The following is an 11,623-nucleotide window of genomic DNA, read 5'->3' on the forward strand; positions in this document are numbered from 1 at the left end:
ATAATTAGATAAAAAAGAATAAATTACAAAGAAAAATCGGGGTTAAACAAACACACACTTATTTGTAAAAAGGCTTTCCACAAAAATATTAATTTCTCATTTTAACATATAATTAGTTTTAACATCTCTTTTTTAATCTATCCATTTATATATTTTTCTAAATTATTAAATTAAATTAAACATAAACAATATCTCAACATTTCTTAACTAAAAAAAATATACGCACAATAAAACAAAATTATAATTCTGACACCTTAAATGTACAAGTATAATTGTAATTTTTAATGATTATGGTTGAAATTGAGATTGGATACAACTTAATTATACACAAAACTCAATTATAAAAATTAATTTTTCTTGTTTTTTCTATTTTTTTTTATGGGTTTCGTACATAAAATTCAACTTTAATCAAAAAATAAAAACACCTGTCTCTCGATCATTAGAGAATAAATTATGAGGTTCAAAGTTGTGTTCTATTCTAACCTGGGTTTCCTAGAAACTACCCCCCCATTTAATCGATAGGTCTCAAGCATATTGTTGATTAGTGATTTTCGGGGAAGGTCTGGCCAGTCAGGAGTCAGGATATTTCCTTGTCGATGCCTGGAAGCGCAGACGAAGACCTCCCGGGAGGGTGTAAAATAATTAATAAATAGAGGGGGAAAAAAAGAAGGAAAGTAAATAATTATAATACCATCAAATTTAAGTCAACAGTCTTCCACCGTTGGATCAAATCAAATCAAATCAAATTCTTAGCCCAGAACTTAGCAACCCGAATCATGTGGGTCAGGCTCTGCGAAAAGCCAGGATGGTAATAAATTTTTATTTAATTTTTTTTTAAATTATGGTTTTTAAAGAAATGTATATTTATTTAAAATGATATAATATAAATATAAATTATAACTATACGTGAAGCCAGTATAAAAAATAAAACCTATGTATCTAATCAAATAATGTTTTTTATTGGATCGGTCAAAAACAAAAACTACCATGATACGGTCAGTAAACAAGAATATAATTAGTATTTTATATTTTATTTATTAAATTTGAAATATTATTTATTAACCATAAAAAAATAAAATTATTCCATATATAAACAGACCCAAGCAGCCTTAAACTAAAACAAACTCCGGAGTATCTGTTTGTAGTAATAACATGACGGAGCAGCTAACAGAGGAACAGATCGCGGAGTTCAAGGAGGCTTTTAGTCTATTTGACAAAGATGGCGATGGTATTGTTATTATCTCTACACTATTTGATTGTTTTTTTTTTTTAGTCAAGAGAAGATCTACTGTGGATTTGTTTGCTCTTCTCTTGCTACTGATTAGTAAATGATGTGTGTGATGTCTTCTTTTATTTCTTTGTTTTTTGTTACTGGCATGTTCTTCATGGAAAGTTGTGGGTTTTGTTCTTACAAATGATTTGTTGAAGGCTGAAGCTTTTTCCGTGGAATCAAATCAATTGTCATTGTTCTCAATATTGTCACCTTGATGGTCCATTTAGGATCTTCTGGTGATTAGTTGTTTGCGCTCTTGTGATGGGTTTATGTATAGGACGCCATTTGGATTAGGTAGTTGTGCAGGACTGACTGAGTCCTGTTTTCTCTGAGATGGGAAATTTTAAAGAAATGGGTTGTGTGAGATTGTCACTTTTAAATTCTTAATTAATTGTCTTAAGTTGAACTTCCATCAAATAAAGCGTTGCTTCAATTATTGTGCTTTGCTCTGTGTGTGGAACTTATCAAATGATAGTAGACGAAATCACTTGGATGCAATAAGAGTATGATTTTTGTGGGGTAAACACGTCCAAGTTAATCAGCTATCTTGTATGCCGTGATTTAAAACTATCCGATTTATAAATAGATGGCACTGTGCTGTGGAATTTTGATTATCGAGAAGTATTTATTTCGTGTTAGGTTGGGAATGCTTTTAATCTGTGTATGATGTCTTGCAGCTCATCTGCTCCTTCGCAGTACAATTGTGAAATTAACATTACAGCCTTTTAAAAGTGTAAAAAGCTTCTATAATATACTATTATTGTTCAATAGGTTGCATCACTACCAAAGAGTTGGGGACAGTGATGAGATCTCTGGGACAAAACCCCACTGAAGCTGAATTGCAGGACATGATCAATGAAGTTGATGCTGATCAAAATGGAACTATTGATTTCCCTGAGTTTTTGAATCTGATGGCAAGGAAAATGAAGGTGAGCTTTGTAAACTTTTATTAGTACTATTGCTGTTGTTTACTCTGTTGGGCTTGGGGCACCACTAGTAAGTTTTTTTGTGAATAGTTATCTTTTAAAAGTTTAAAATGTTCCAGTATCATATTAGAATTTTTTGTTTTAAATTTGGATGGCTGTGAGTTGTGATTTCATGCAGAAGTCTAGTTCAGAAGCACTGGATTGTCCTGAAATTCTAGATTTACAGTATGTTCTTTATTTGTATTGTGTATCCAGTTGATTCACAAGTAATTAATTCAGCAATTTCTGGTGCTGCTGCTACTATTTTGTTTGGTTGTTGTTTTGTCATGCTAGCAAACGTTTCTCTATTTTGCCTATCTTCCATTCTTAATAATCCAACTAGCATGATTCTTTACCTTTGAAGTTTTCATTTGAAGGGTGTTTTACACTCCTCAAGGGTTTAACCACAGTTCAGTCATTCTCTCTCTTCCATGAACCGGCAAAAATGCCTTTGGGGTTTCTCAAACAAAAACTTTCTAGTCTCCACCATCCTCTGATCGTCACACATAACTGAAATGCTGAACTTGAATTTGCCACCAAAATAAACTCATATCTTGGGATTTTTAGTTTGTGGGTTTCTTTTTGTTTGATGTTCACAGGTTTTGGTTCATGTTAATTTCACATTAGTGAAATAAATTATGTTTAGGTTTTTTGACAAGTTTAGTTCATGTTAGTTTCAAATTTAAGATTTGTTTTGAAACCAAAGAGTAATGTTTAATTTTAGTCTACCTTAGCTTGTTTTTATTTTGAAACATTTTATCTCTGCATAAAAAAAATAAAAAAAAAATAAAAAATGAGCATTTGTAATGTGTCAAGGTCCAAGGCACCATGGCTTTTGTTTGAGACATCTTGATGGCATATTGGTGAGCTGGCAAAATAAATGGAACGATCAGAGCTTGGTTAACCAATTGAAGAGTGCAACTATCACCTCCTGTGTTTATTTCGTGGAAACTGACTTTTCCTTGGTTAAAAGATTTCAATTTCCTGTTGACGTGTATATTCTGCTGTGCTTTTTATTGAATTTAAACTTTCTGGGTGAAGGATACTGACTCAGAGGAGGAACTCAAAGAAGCTTTCAAGGTATTTGACAAGGATCAGAATGGCTTTATTTCTGCTGCAGAGGTAAACACCATATCAATATCTTTAATGCTATCCTCTTCCTTGATTTGTAACTTCATATAGTCACTAAGCCTGTTGTAAACTGGATGATATATTGCCTATCTGCTATTGACATCTGCTACTCAGGTGATTTAATTTCTACTCTGTGTTGATGGTGTTCACCTGACATGTGCAGCTTCGACATGTGATGACAAATCTTGGGGAGAAGCTGACTGATGAAGAAGTGGAAGAGATGATCAGAGAAGCTGACGTGGATGGTGATGGCCAGGTGAATTACGAGGAGTTTGTGAGGATGATGCTGGCCAAGTGATGGGAGACCTTTGTTTGTTGACTTTGAAGCTTATAGTTTATTAGGCTTTGTGGTAGCTTCTTGTGTTTGAATGGGATGATACGTACTTTCAGTTTCTCTTCCAGTCTTTAACCTTATGCTCAGCTAGTCTTGTGTTTGAATGGGATGATACATGCTTTCATTTTCTCTTCCAGTCTTTAACCTTATGCTCAGCTACTTTCATACTATTATGCTGTTCTTATGAAGTTCATCTTTCTTCTGTGTTAATTAATGTTGGTTTATATCATAAATCATATTCACTTGTGCTCCAATGACTTCTCTATTTGATGTTCTCTCCCAGATGTCAAGGACATAAAATAATCTGTTCCTTTTCTAGGCAGGGCCTCGATTGAGCAGTGAAAGTGGATCATCTGTTCCTCGTGGAAAGAAATCTTGCGTTATAAAAAGCTGTTGTAACTCTAAAAGTGTACACCAAATTGTTCCCTTTGTTCATGAGGGATTCCAAGTAACCAATTCTCTTTTCCTACTGTGTGCATTAAGATGATTCGCCATGTCATTTTGTCATCTGTTGCTTTGTGTTTCCTTTGGGCCCCACTGGTCGTCCGTGGGCATTGATTTTCACTGGGATTTAACTGATGAAGTTCTGCTCCTCTCCTCGCACTGGGACTCTAGGTTATACTACTGGAATCCATCCACTGGAAAACTAAAGAAAGAAGGTCCTCACCATGTTTGTTTTCGAACTTGTCAATCTGCAAAATAGATTTGCCTAGTTGTTTATTTCCTACTCAAGTAATTACCCTCTTCTTTGGTGCAAAATGTTAGCATGCATTTGAGCTGGTTAGCTTAGTTTTCAGCTTTGTTTCTTGGTGTCGTGCAGGTTCCTAAGCAGTGGAGATTTGCTTCTACTATTATCCTTATAGCCGGCTCCGCCTGATTCTAGCATGTTACCATCATCTACTCTGCCTTCGGGTGATAATAGCGATATTTAAATATATAGAAGTTAATGTGAATAGTAGTTGTGTTGTCACAATATAAATTTTATATAAAACTAACCTTAAAATTTACATAAAATAAAGCTTAAACCGTCACAATTGAAGCCCAAACAAAACCATAAAACAAAACCATAAATTACAAAATCTCAAATCCATAATTGAAAGTGTGATTTTAATATCATTTTTATTTATTAATTATAATCTCAAATTAATATGTGTTATTTTTAAACATTGTTATTGTTTTTATTTATGAATTATAAAGATAATTGATAATGACAATAATAAAACATAATGTTTGTATTTTCTAATTTTTAAATGGATAATTTGAAATTTTAAACATGTTTATGATGTTTACATGTTCACCTATTAATTAACAATTTTAAATTATGTTTATTTAAAATAATTATGAAAATGCATAATATATAAAACAACATTAAAATCAACATGATAATTAGCTAAAACAATATTACAAAAGTAATAATAATAAAAATAACTCTTAACTAAAAAAATAACACAACATAATAATACATTTGAATCTCTCTATGTCTTCTATGACGATGAGTGGATGGGTTGATTTCATTACTAGCACAACTTCTACTTGTCTGTGTGGTCTCTTCCTCTGAGACAACATCATCTAGGCTTATTGTTTCTCCTAAAGGTCAATTGTAGTATGACATGTCTCGAATCAAAAAGATGCATAATAATGAGCAAGTTCATGTAACAATTTTCCAACATAATATGAAGCAAATATAAATTATTAATCCATAAATAAAATGCAACTGTTTTGTCCAAACATATAAAAAGTAATAAATACTTATAACATTTTGAATTTGATGTACAAATGACTTATATTCCATTTTCTCCCATAAAGGAACCCACACTGGGTTTGGTGTAATGATTCGGGGTGCTATACTTAAATACCGACCCAGGTATTTCTCCTTGAAAATTATAGGATGCATCTCTTTAAAAATAAAATTTCTTCATGTATCTCATATTGATAAATATTAGAGATGATGGATTGTCCAATTATAATCAGCGTGTCTACCCGAACGACTAATAGATTGCAATTGATCGCTTATATCTATATTAGACAAGATGTGTTGCTTAAAGCTAAATTGTCATACTACAAGGTGTAGGCAATTTTGAATCACGTTGATGGTGATCTTTTTTACATGTGTTTTCTTTTCAACTTTGCTATCTTAAAGAAATCTGATCTTTTATGGTATCCCCGCGCAAGTATCGTTGACATTCAGGTGTATGAACACATTGTGATTGAACAAATATTTGGTTTGAATGTTGAACTCAATATTCAAGTAAATGTGCAATGTGTCATTGCTTAAAAATATTCACCAAATCATCTTATTTTTGAAAGTTTGTTCAACTATCAAATCACCATTACCAGCTGATTTTCTACGATAAACAAACTAATCGTTACAAACCATGTCATCATCTCCAATATCATGACCAAATTCTAGAACATGACACTCTCATCTTTATTATCACTAGGTTTGGAGGAGTCATACCTGCATTAATCATAATGTGCAATTTTAATCCTATTTTCATCATAAATTCCTATAACCCTATCTTTCAATGTCCTAGACATACCTGCATCAGCTGAATGTGATAATTGCTTAAATGACTAAGCAAACAGGGGTATAGATACATTAGTATCTCCATGCTACCATTATATGAGCTACTAAATTTATGTCGACTACTTACATACAACTCCGTTATGTTCGTTTCACTTTGGACGAACAATTCCATCATATTTCTAGAATCCACATCACATATAATCGGTATCGGAAAATATTGATTTTCCCCAATAAGACACCTTCAAGTGATATCTATTTCAACATCATTATAATCCAACACAAGTATTCCATATATAACATTTTTTGATATCTTTAAATGACATGTCTTTAGTAGCATTCAAGAACACAACACTTCCATCAATGTAAGTGATATTATTATTTGTATCATGAACAATAGTACCACTTTAATGACACAACATAAAAAAGTTTAAAGATATATTTTGTAAAATAAAAATACCCATTTCATAAAAAATAAATTATCTCATAATTCAACACAAACCCTAATTGCTATTACTTTGACCTTAATAATATCAATGAAAACATATCTAATTGCATCAATAAAAAAACTAAATGATCTCAATTGAACAAAGTCCCCAATTATAGTAATTTTTCTCGTTAACTTTATTAATAACATTAATTGATTAAAAGCCTATATAATCGCATAAATTAAAACAAAATGTATCTCAATTCAAACAATATTATTAAATATGGCAAGTTACCCAATAATCAATTTAAACCCTAATTTCTAAAATTCAAACCTAATTGATTTCATAAATAACATTAATTGTATTAAAAAATGTAATTTCATTTAAAATCCAAAATTATCTCAACATCAACAAAATATCCAATCAACAAACACAACACAAATAGTTATAAATCAAAACTCAAAATTTATCAATTCAATAACAAAACTCATAAAAATAGGAGACAATACAACTGTTTAGCCTTGATTTTTTGATGTCTAGGTGGCGGTTCGACCAATTGTGGCAACAAGGAGGTTGTAGATAGAAGTTTGGATTTACAGTTTGCAACAAAAAAAAAAAATAGAAAGACTTATGGAGACATGGGGAAGATGATTCTGGTGTTTGGTAGAGGATTGAAGGTTGTTTTCTTGAGAGATTAGAGGTTGGTTTTGTTATGAGGTTTTTGATTTTTAAGGTTTTCTACTATGCAGAAGCGGCAACCATAAAGAAGAAAGAAGAGAAGAGAGATTATATATTCATCATAATTGCTATTCAGAATTGAAGATTTATTAAACTCATGATTCTGAATCACGATTTATATTAAAAGCATGATTTTATAACATGTCTTTTTCAAACTATGCTATTTCTCCTTGAACTTTTTTAAACTGTATTTTTCCCTTATAACTTTTTTTTTTTGTAACTTTGTAATTTTTCAAAAAAAAAAAATAATTCAAAGTAAAGAAGGCATGCTATGAGAATAGTAAGTCCACAGATTATTGTCCAAAGCAAAATACTCCGAATCTGACAACCAATCATCACATACAATTGTCTTCCCTATAGCCGTTGGCATTAATCAAGTGTCCAATACATGGACGAAAGATCTCAAATTCTTTGAAGGGAAAAGTTGCAATTTGCAAGCCAACTATTGCACAGTATTTAAAGTAATATTAAATTATTTTTGAAATTATTTAATAGTATTCAACAATTTAAATTTTTTATATTTAGCTATTTTTTAATATAATATCAAAATAATCACTTGAATCTCATCAGTAAATAGGGGGTTGGAGAACAAAATCAAGCAATTAAGCATAATTATCAATTTTCCCCCAAAATTCCCACGCCATTTTCTACAAGAGAGAACTACTTCAAACAAATTAAATTGCTGTAAATTCTAGACAATTAATTATACAAGCAATATATACAAGAACCATTAGCTCCTCTTTGATTGTACCATACATCCATGCATTATTAATTAACAAAAGAATTTGTTATATTAAGAAAATAAAATTACAATTAGTTGCTTTCAAGTTCCTTTTTCAAGATCCCACAATCTAATCGGTCAATATAATATAGCACCTTTTTTCTGAAATTGCATGAAAATTTCTCCTTTTTATCAGATAATCATAGGATTAAAATGAAACAAAAAAAATAATATTAATAAAGAAAGCCTGTCATCTAAAGGAAAAGCAAGGATAAATGACAACCAAGCATGAATAAAAGATAAGAAAAAAAAAATTAACCAAAGATAAAATGGAAAAAATATACATGGAAAAAAAATATTCCTCTCCTTCACCCTCCTTCTTCTTGAGTAGTAAGAGAAGATGCATTGCCAGTAGAAGCAGAAGTAGAAGAAGAAGAATTCTTATGATTATGCATCCAAACTTTAAAAACCTGTCTACTTATCCCAATTCCTCTACAGAACCTCTCAACTTCATCTTCTTCATCTTTCCTTTGCAACTTCCACCCCAACTTCTCTGCAAATCCCAACATTTTCTCCTTCTGTTCAGGTGTAAACTTAGTCCTATACCTCTTTTTTCCACTCCTTTCACCTGACTCCACCACCATCACTGGTGGCCTGAAATCCCTCTCGTTATTCCCTTCTGCGTAGTCTATCATTTCCATCACCACTGTCTCTGATGATGGTGGGTGCATTATGTGATCCCTTCTGTTGCTGCTGTTGCTGTATGTTACTTTGCGGTGGAAGTTGCGGTGGCAACCACAGGCTGCACATTGGAGGGAGAATGGTGATGAGGTATCATCTAGGGTGAACTCACCACACCCATCTGTGGCATAGCTACCAAGACTGGCTGCATGGTTTCTTAGGCATTCTTTGTACAGATCGTTTGTGTTATCACTTTCCATTGTGCTTCTGTCTCTCTCTTTTCTTCTTTCTTTCTATGTCTCTGTTAATTTGGAGGGTGTAGATGTACTGTTTTGATGTACCACAATAGTTGTATTTAATGGAAGATAAGAGGGTTTGAATTACTATAATGGTCCTACATTGTTATTTTATTTACATTAACGTTCCATATATATATATATATATATATATATATATATATATATATATATATATATATATATATATTCTTTCCCTTCCTCCTCCTCCTCCTCCTCCATCTAATTCGATGTGAAAATAATGTTTAGATAGCTTTTATATTCCTATCAAAGTTTAAATAATTTAATTTCTCAACTCTTTAATTTCTCTTTTTCTTTTTTTTCTTGCGTGGAAATATTTATTAAGTTGTTGTCAAAAAAGCAACTAATAATTAATTTGAAACAATATTTAGTTTGAACTGGATTTTTGAAAAAAAATAGTTTTGTTACATTGAGAATCTTATCCCTAATTGTTAAATAAAAAAAAATAGCTCTATTTAACACTAAATCTTAATAAAAATATATACTATGCTTTAATTGGTTTATTAGAAACCATGGATCAAGGAAGTTGTTTAATATTGCTACAAAATATTAGGGATTTTTTTGAAGTAAATAAATTTTATTTGTTAGAAACTTCTATTATGAAAGTTTTATAACTCTTTCTTATATAAAAACACTGTGACATGATTAATAAAGTTTTTAATTTTTTTTAAAAATAATTACCTATTACTACGAAACTTACAATATGAAGTCTTGTCTTGTATTTAGGTCATAAGATTTTGGAATGAAATCATAGAGAAAAATAAATAAATTCCTCGACGCACGGTTGTAAATCATTTTCCTTGTAGGTCAAAATAATCTGAATGGCACGGTTGTAAATCTTGGAAAGCAAAGGGTACAAAGGGTGAGATACTTGAGATTATCTTATCTTTTATATATATATATATATATATATATATATTGTTGGTTCATGAATGCAAGCAGAAACACTCATCAATAAGAATAAATTCAAAGGAACATCTCTCTTTCTCACTGTCTCTCTGTCCTAGTAAGATCGTTCTAGGTGAAGAATGAGTTGGAATCCTTCTCCTCCTCCTCTTGCTGTAATATTCAACCAAAACGATGGGCTTCATTGTCCCAATAAAATATAATATAATATAATATAATATAATAGAGAACAAGCTAAGCTAGGAGAAAAGGAGGCCCCGTGAATGGTATGGGCATGTCCAATAATTGACGTCGGGAATGGAGAGGCAAAAGTCGTCGGGAATTTCATATTCCATATATTTGCGTCTGCCACTTGCCAGGGCCACTCCAGCCGACGAATCAATATGCTGCCCCTCAAGCCATCAACTCCAGCAACCACGTCACCCATGCAAACACACTTAATACGTAAAAGCATATTTATCAGACAATTAGCTTCAGTGGTAGTCTAGCCTAATTACTTTGATATTGTGAAAGATACATCTCAATCATTTTATAAATTTCATCTAAATTATTCTAGAAATTTAAGCTTTTTGCTAAAAATTTTAAAATATAATCTATATTATTTTCTAATATATTTTTTTAATTGAAAGTTCTTTACACTTGAAATTTATATAAACTCACACTATTTTATATTTAATTTATATCAAATAAATAAGGATGATGAGATTTAAACTTGTGATCGCTTGGCCATCAAAGCTCTGATACCATGTCAAAAAACCATCTTAATCTAAACGCTTAAGCTATTAGGTAAGGTTTTAATATATAATTTATATTATTTTCTAATAAATACTATATGACCCAAATTCAAGGGCGTTCGATCCAAGATACAAGATCAAACTAGTCCAAGATTTAAGGTTTGGGTTATTACAGAATGTATATATAGGAAATATTATAGGCACTACTCTAGTGTGGTAATCTCTACCTTTACTATTATATATTGCCCTACACATATAAATAGAAAAGAATTAGCTAACTAAAGATTATGCCTCTTACTTCTTCTCAACTTGATATCAGAGCCTTCTGCCATTAGAACTCTTCTCTCCCTCTCCCAAATGGATTCTATTGCTGCTACTGCTGACTTCTCCCTCCATACTGGCATTGCAGACCAACCGGCTACAAGTTGCTACTGGTGGTGTTCTTCCACAACAACAGTCTTCTTTGCTTGCAGAACACATCATTGACTCTCCTTCTCATGTTTCTATTGTTCCTCTTAATATTATGAGAATACCAACTCCAGCTATAATAGCTTTGTTCAACACCCAACAAGTTGTTTCGTTAAAACTTATGAATATAAACTATCTCTATTGTCCAATGCAGGTGAAGCCATATCTCCTTGGTCAAGGTGTTTTTCACTTTATTGATGGCTTAGTCACTACCATAAAATCAATAAATACAAACGGAAATACCGAGGGAATATTTCCATTGGTAAATTTCCGAGGGATTTTACCGACGAAAATATTTTCGAGGGATTTTACCGACGGAAAGATTCCCTTGGTATATACCGTGGGAAAAAAAATAAAGCAAAGCAAAAAAAAAAATATTACTTGTCATTTTTTACCAACGGAA

At 31.6% G+C, this 11,623-nt stretch overlaps 2 protein-coding genes across 2 annotated transcripts; one reads left to right on the plus strand and one right to left on the minus strand.

The window, feature by feature from the left end:
* Window positions 1–1,070: 1,070 nt before the first annotated feature.
* On the plus strand, window positions 1,071–3,913 carry LOC118051020 (calmodulin). Its single transcript, XM_035061526.2, has 4 exons — window positions 1,071–1,228; window positions 2,045–2,202; window positions 3,280–3,360; window positions 3,533–3,913. Exons 1-4 carry the CDS (start codon window positions 1,153–1,155, stop codon window positions 3,665–3,667), a joined length of 450 nt encoding a protein of 149 aa, XP_034917417.1. The 5' UTR covers window positions 1,071–1,152; the 3' UTR covers window positions 3,668–3,913.
* A 3,670-nt stretch (window positions 3,914–7,583) lies between these two features.
* On the minus strand, window positions 7,584–9,127 carry LOC118051019 (zinc-finger homeodomain protein 2). Its single transcript, XM_035061525.2, has one exon. The coding sequence runs from the start codon at window positions 9,053–9,055 to the stop codon at window positions 8,483–8,485; it is 573 nt and encodes a 190-aa protein (XP_034917416.1). The 5' UTR covers window positions 9,056–9,127; the 3' UTR covers window positions 7,584–8,482.
* Window positions 9,128–11,623: the final 2,496 nt, after the last annotated feature.

Source organism: Populus alba, chromosome 15, assembly GCF_005239225.2.
Source record: "Populus alba chromosome 15, ASM523922v2, whole genome shotgun sequence".
Lineage (NCBI taxonomy): Eukaryota > Viridiplantae > Streptophyta > Magnoliopsida > Malpighiales > Salicaceae > Populus > Populus alba.

What these genes read in the sequence shown, in the direction of transcription:
- LOC118051019 (XM_035061525.2), bottom strand. Translation starts at nt 9,055, where the DNA reads ATGGAAAGTGATAACACAAACGATCTGTACAAAGAATGCCTAAGAAAC.
- LOC118051020 (XM_035061526.2), top strand. Translation starts at nt 1,153, where the DNA reads ATGACGGAGCAGCTAACAGAGGAACAGATCGCGGAGTTCAAGGAGGCT. An exon ending in ATTTGACAAAGATGGCGATG is followed by an intron (nt 1,229 to 2,044) that starts GTATTGTTATTA and finishes ATTGTTCAATAG; the next exon opens with GTTGCATCACTACCAAAGAG. An exon ending in GCTTTATTTCTGCTGCAGAG is followed by an intron (nt 3,361 to 3,532) that starts GTAAACACCATA and finishes TGACATGTGCAG; the next exon opens with CTTCGACATGTGATGACAAA.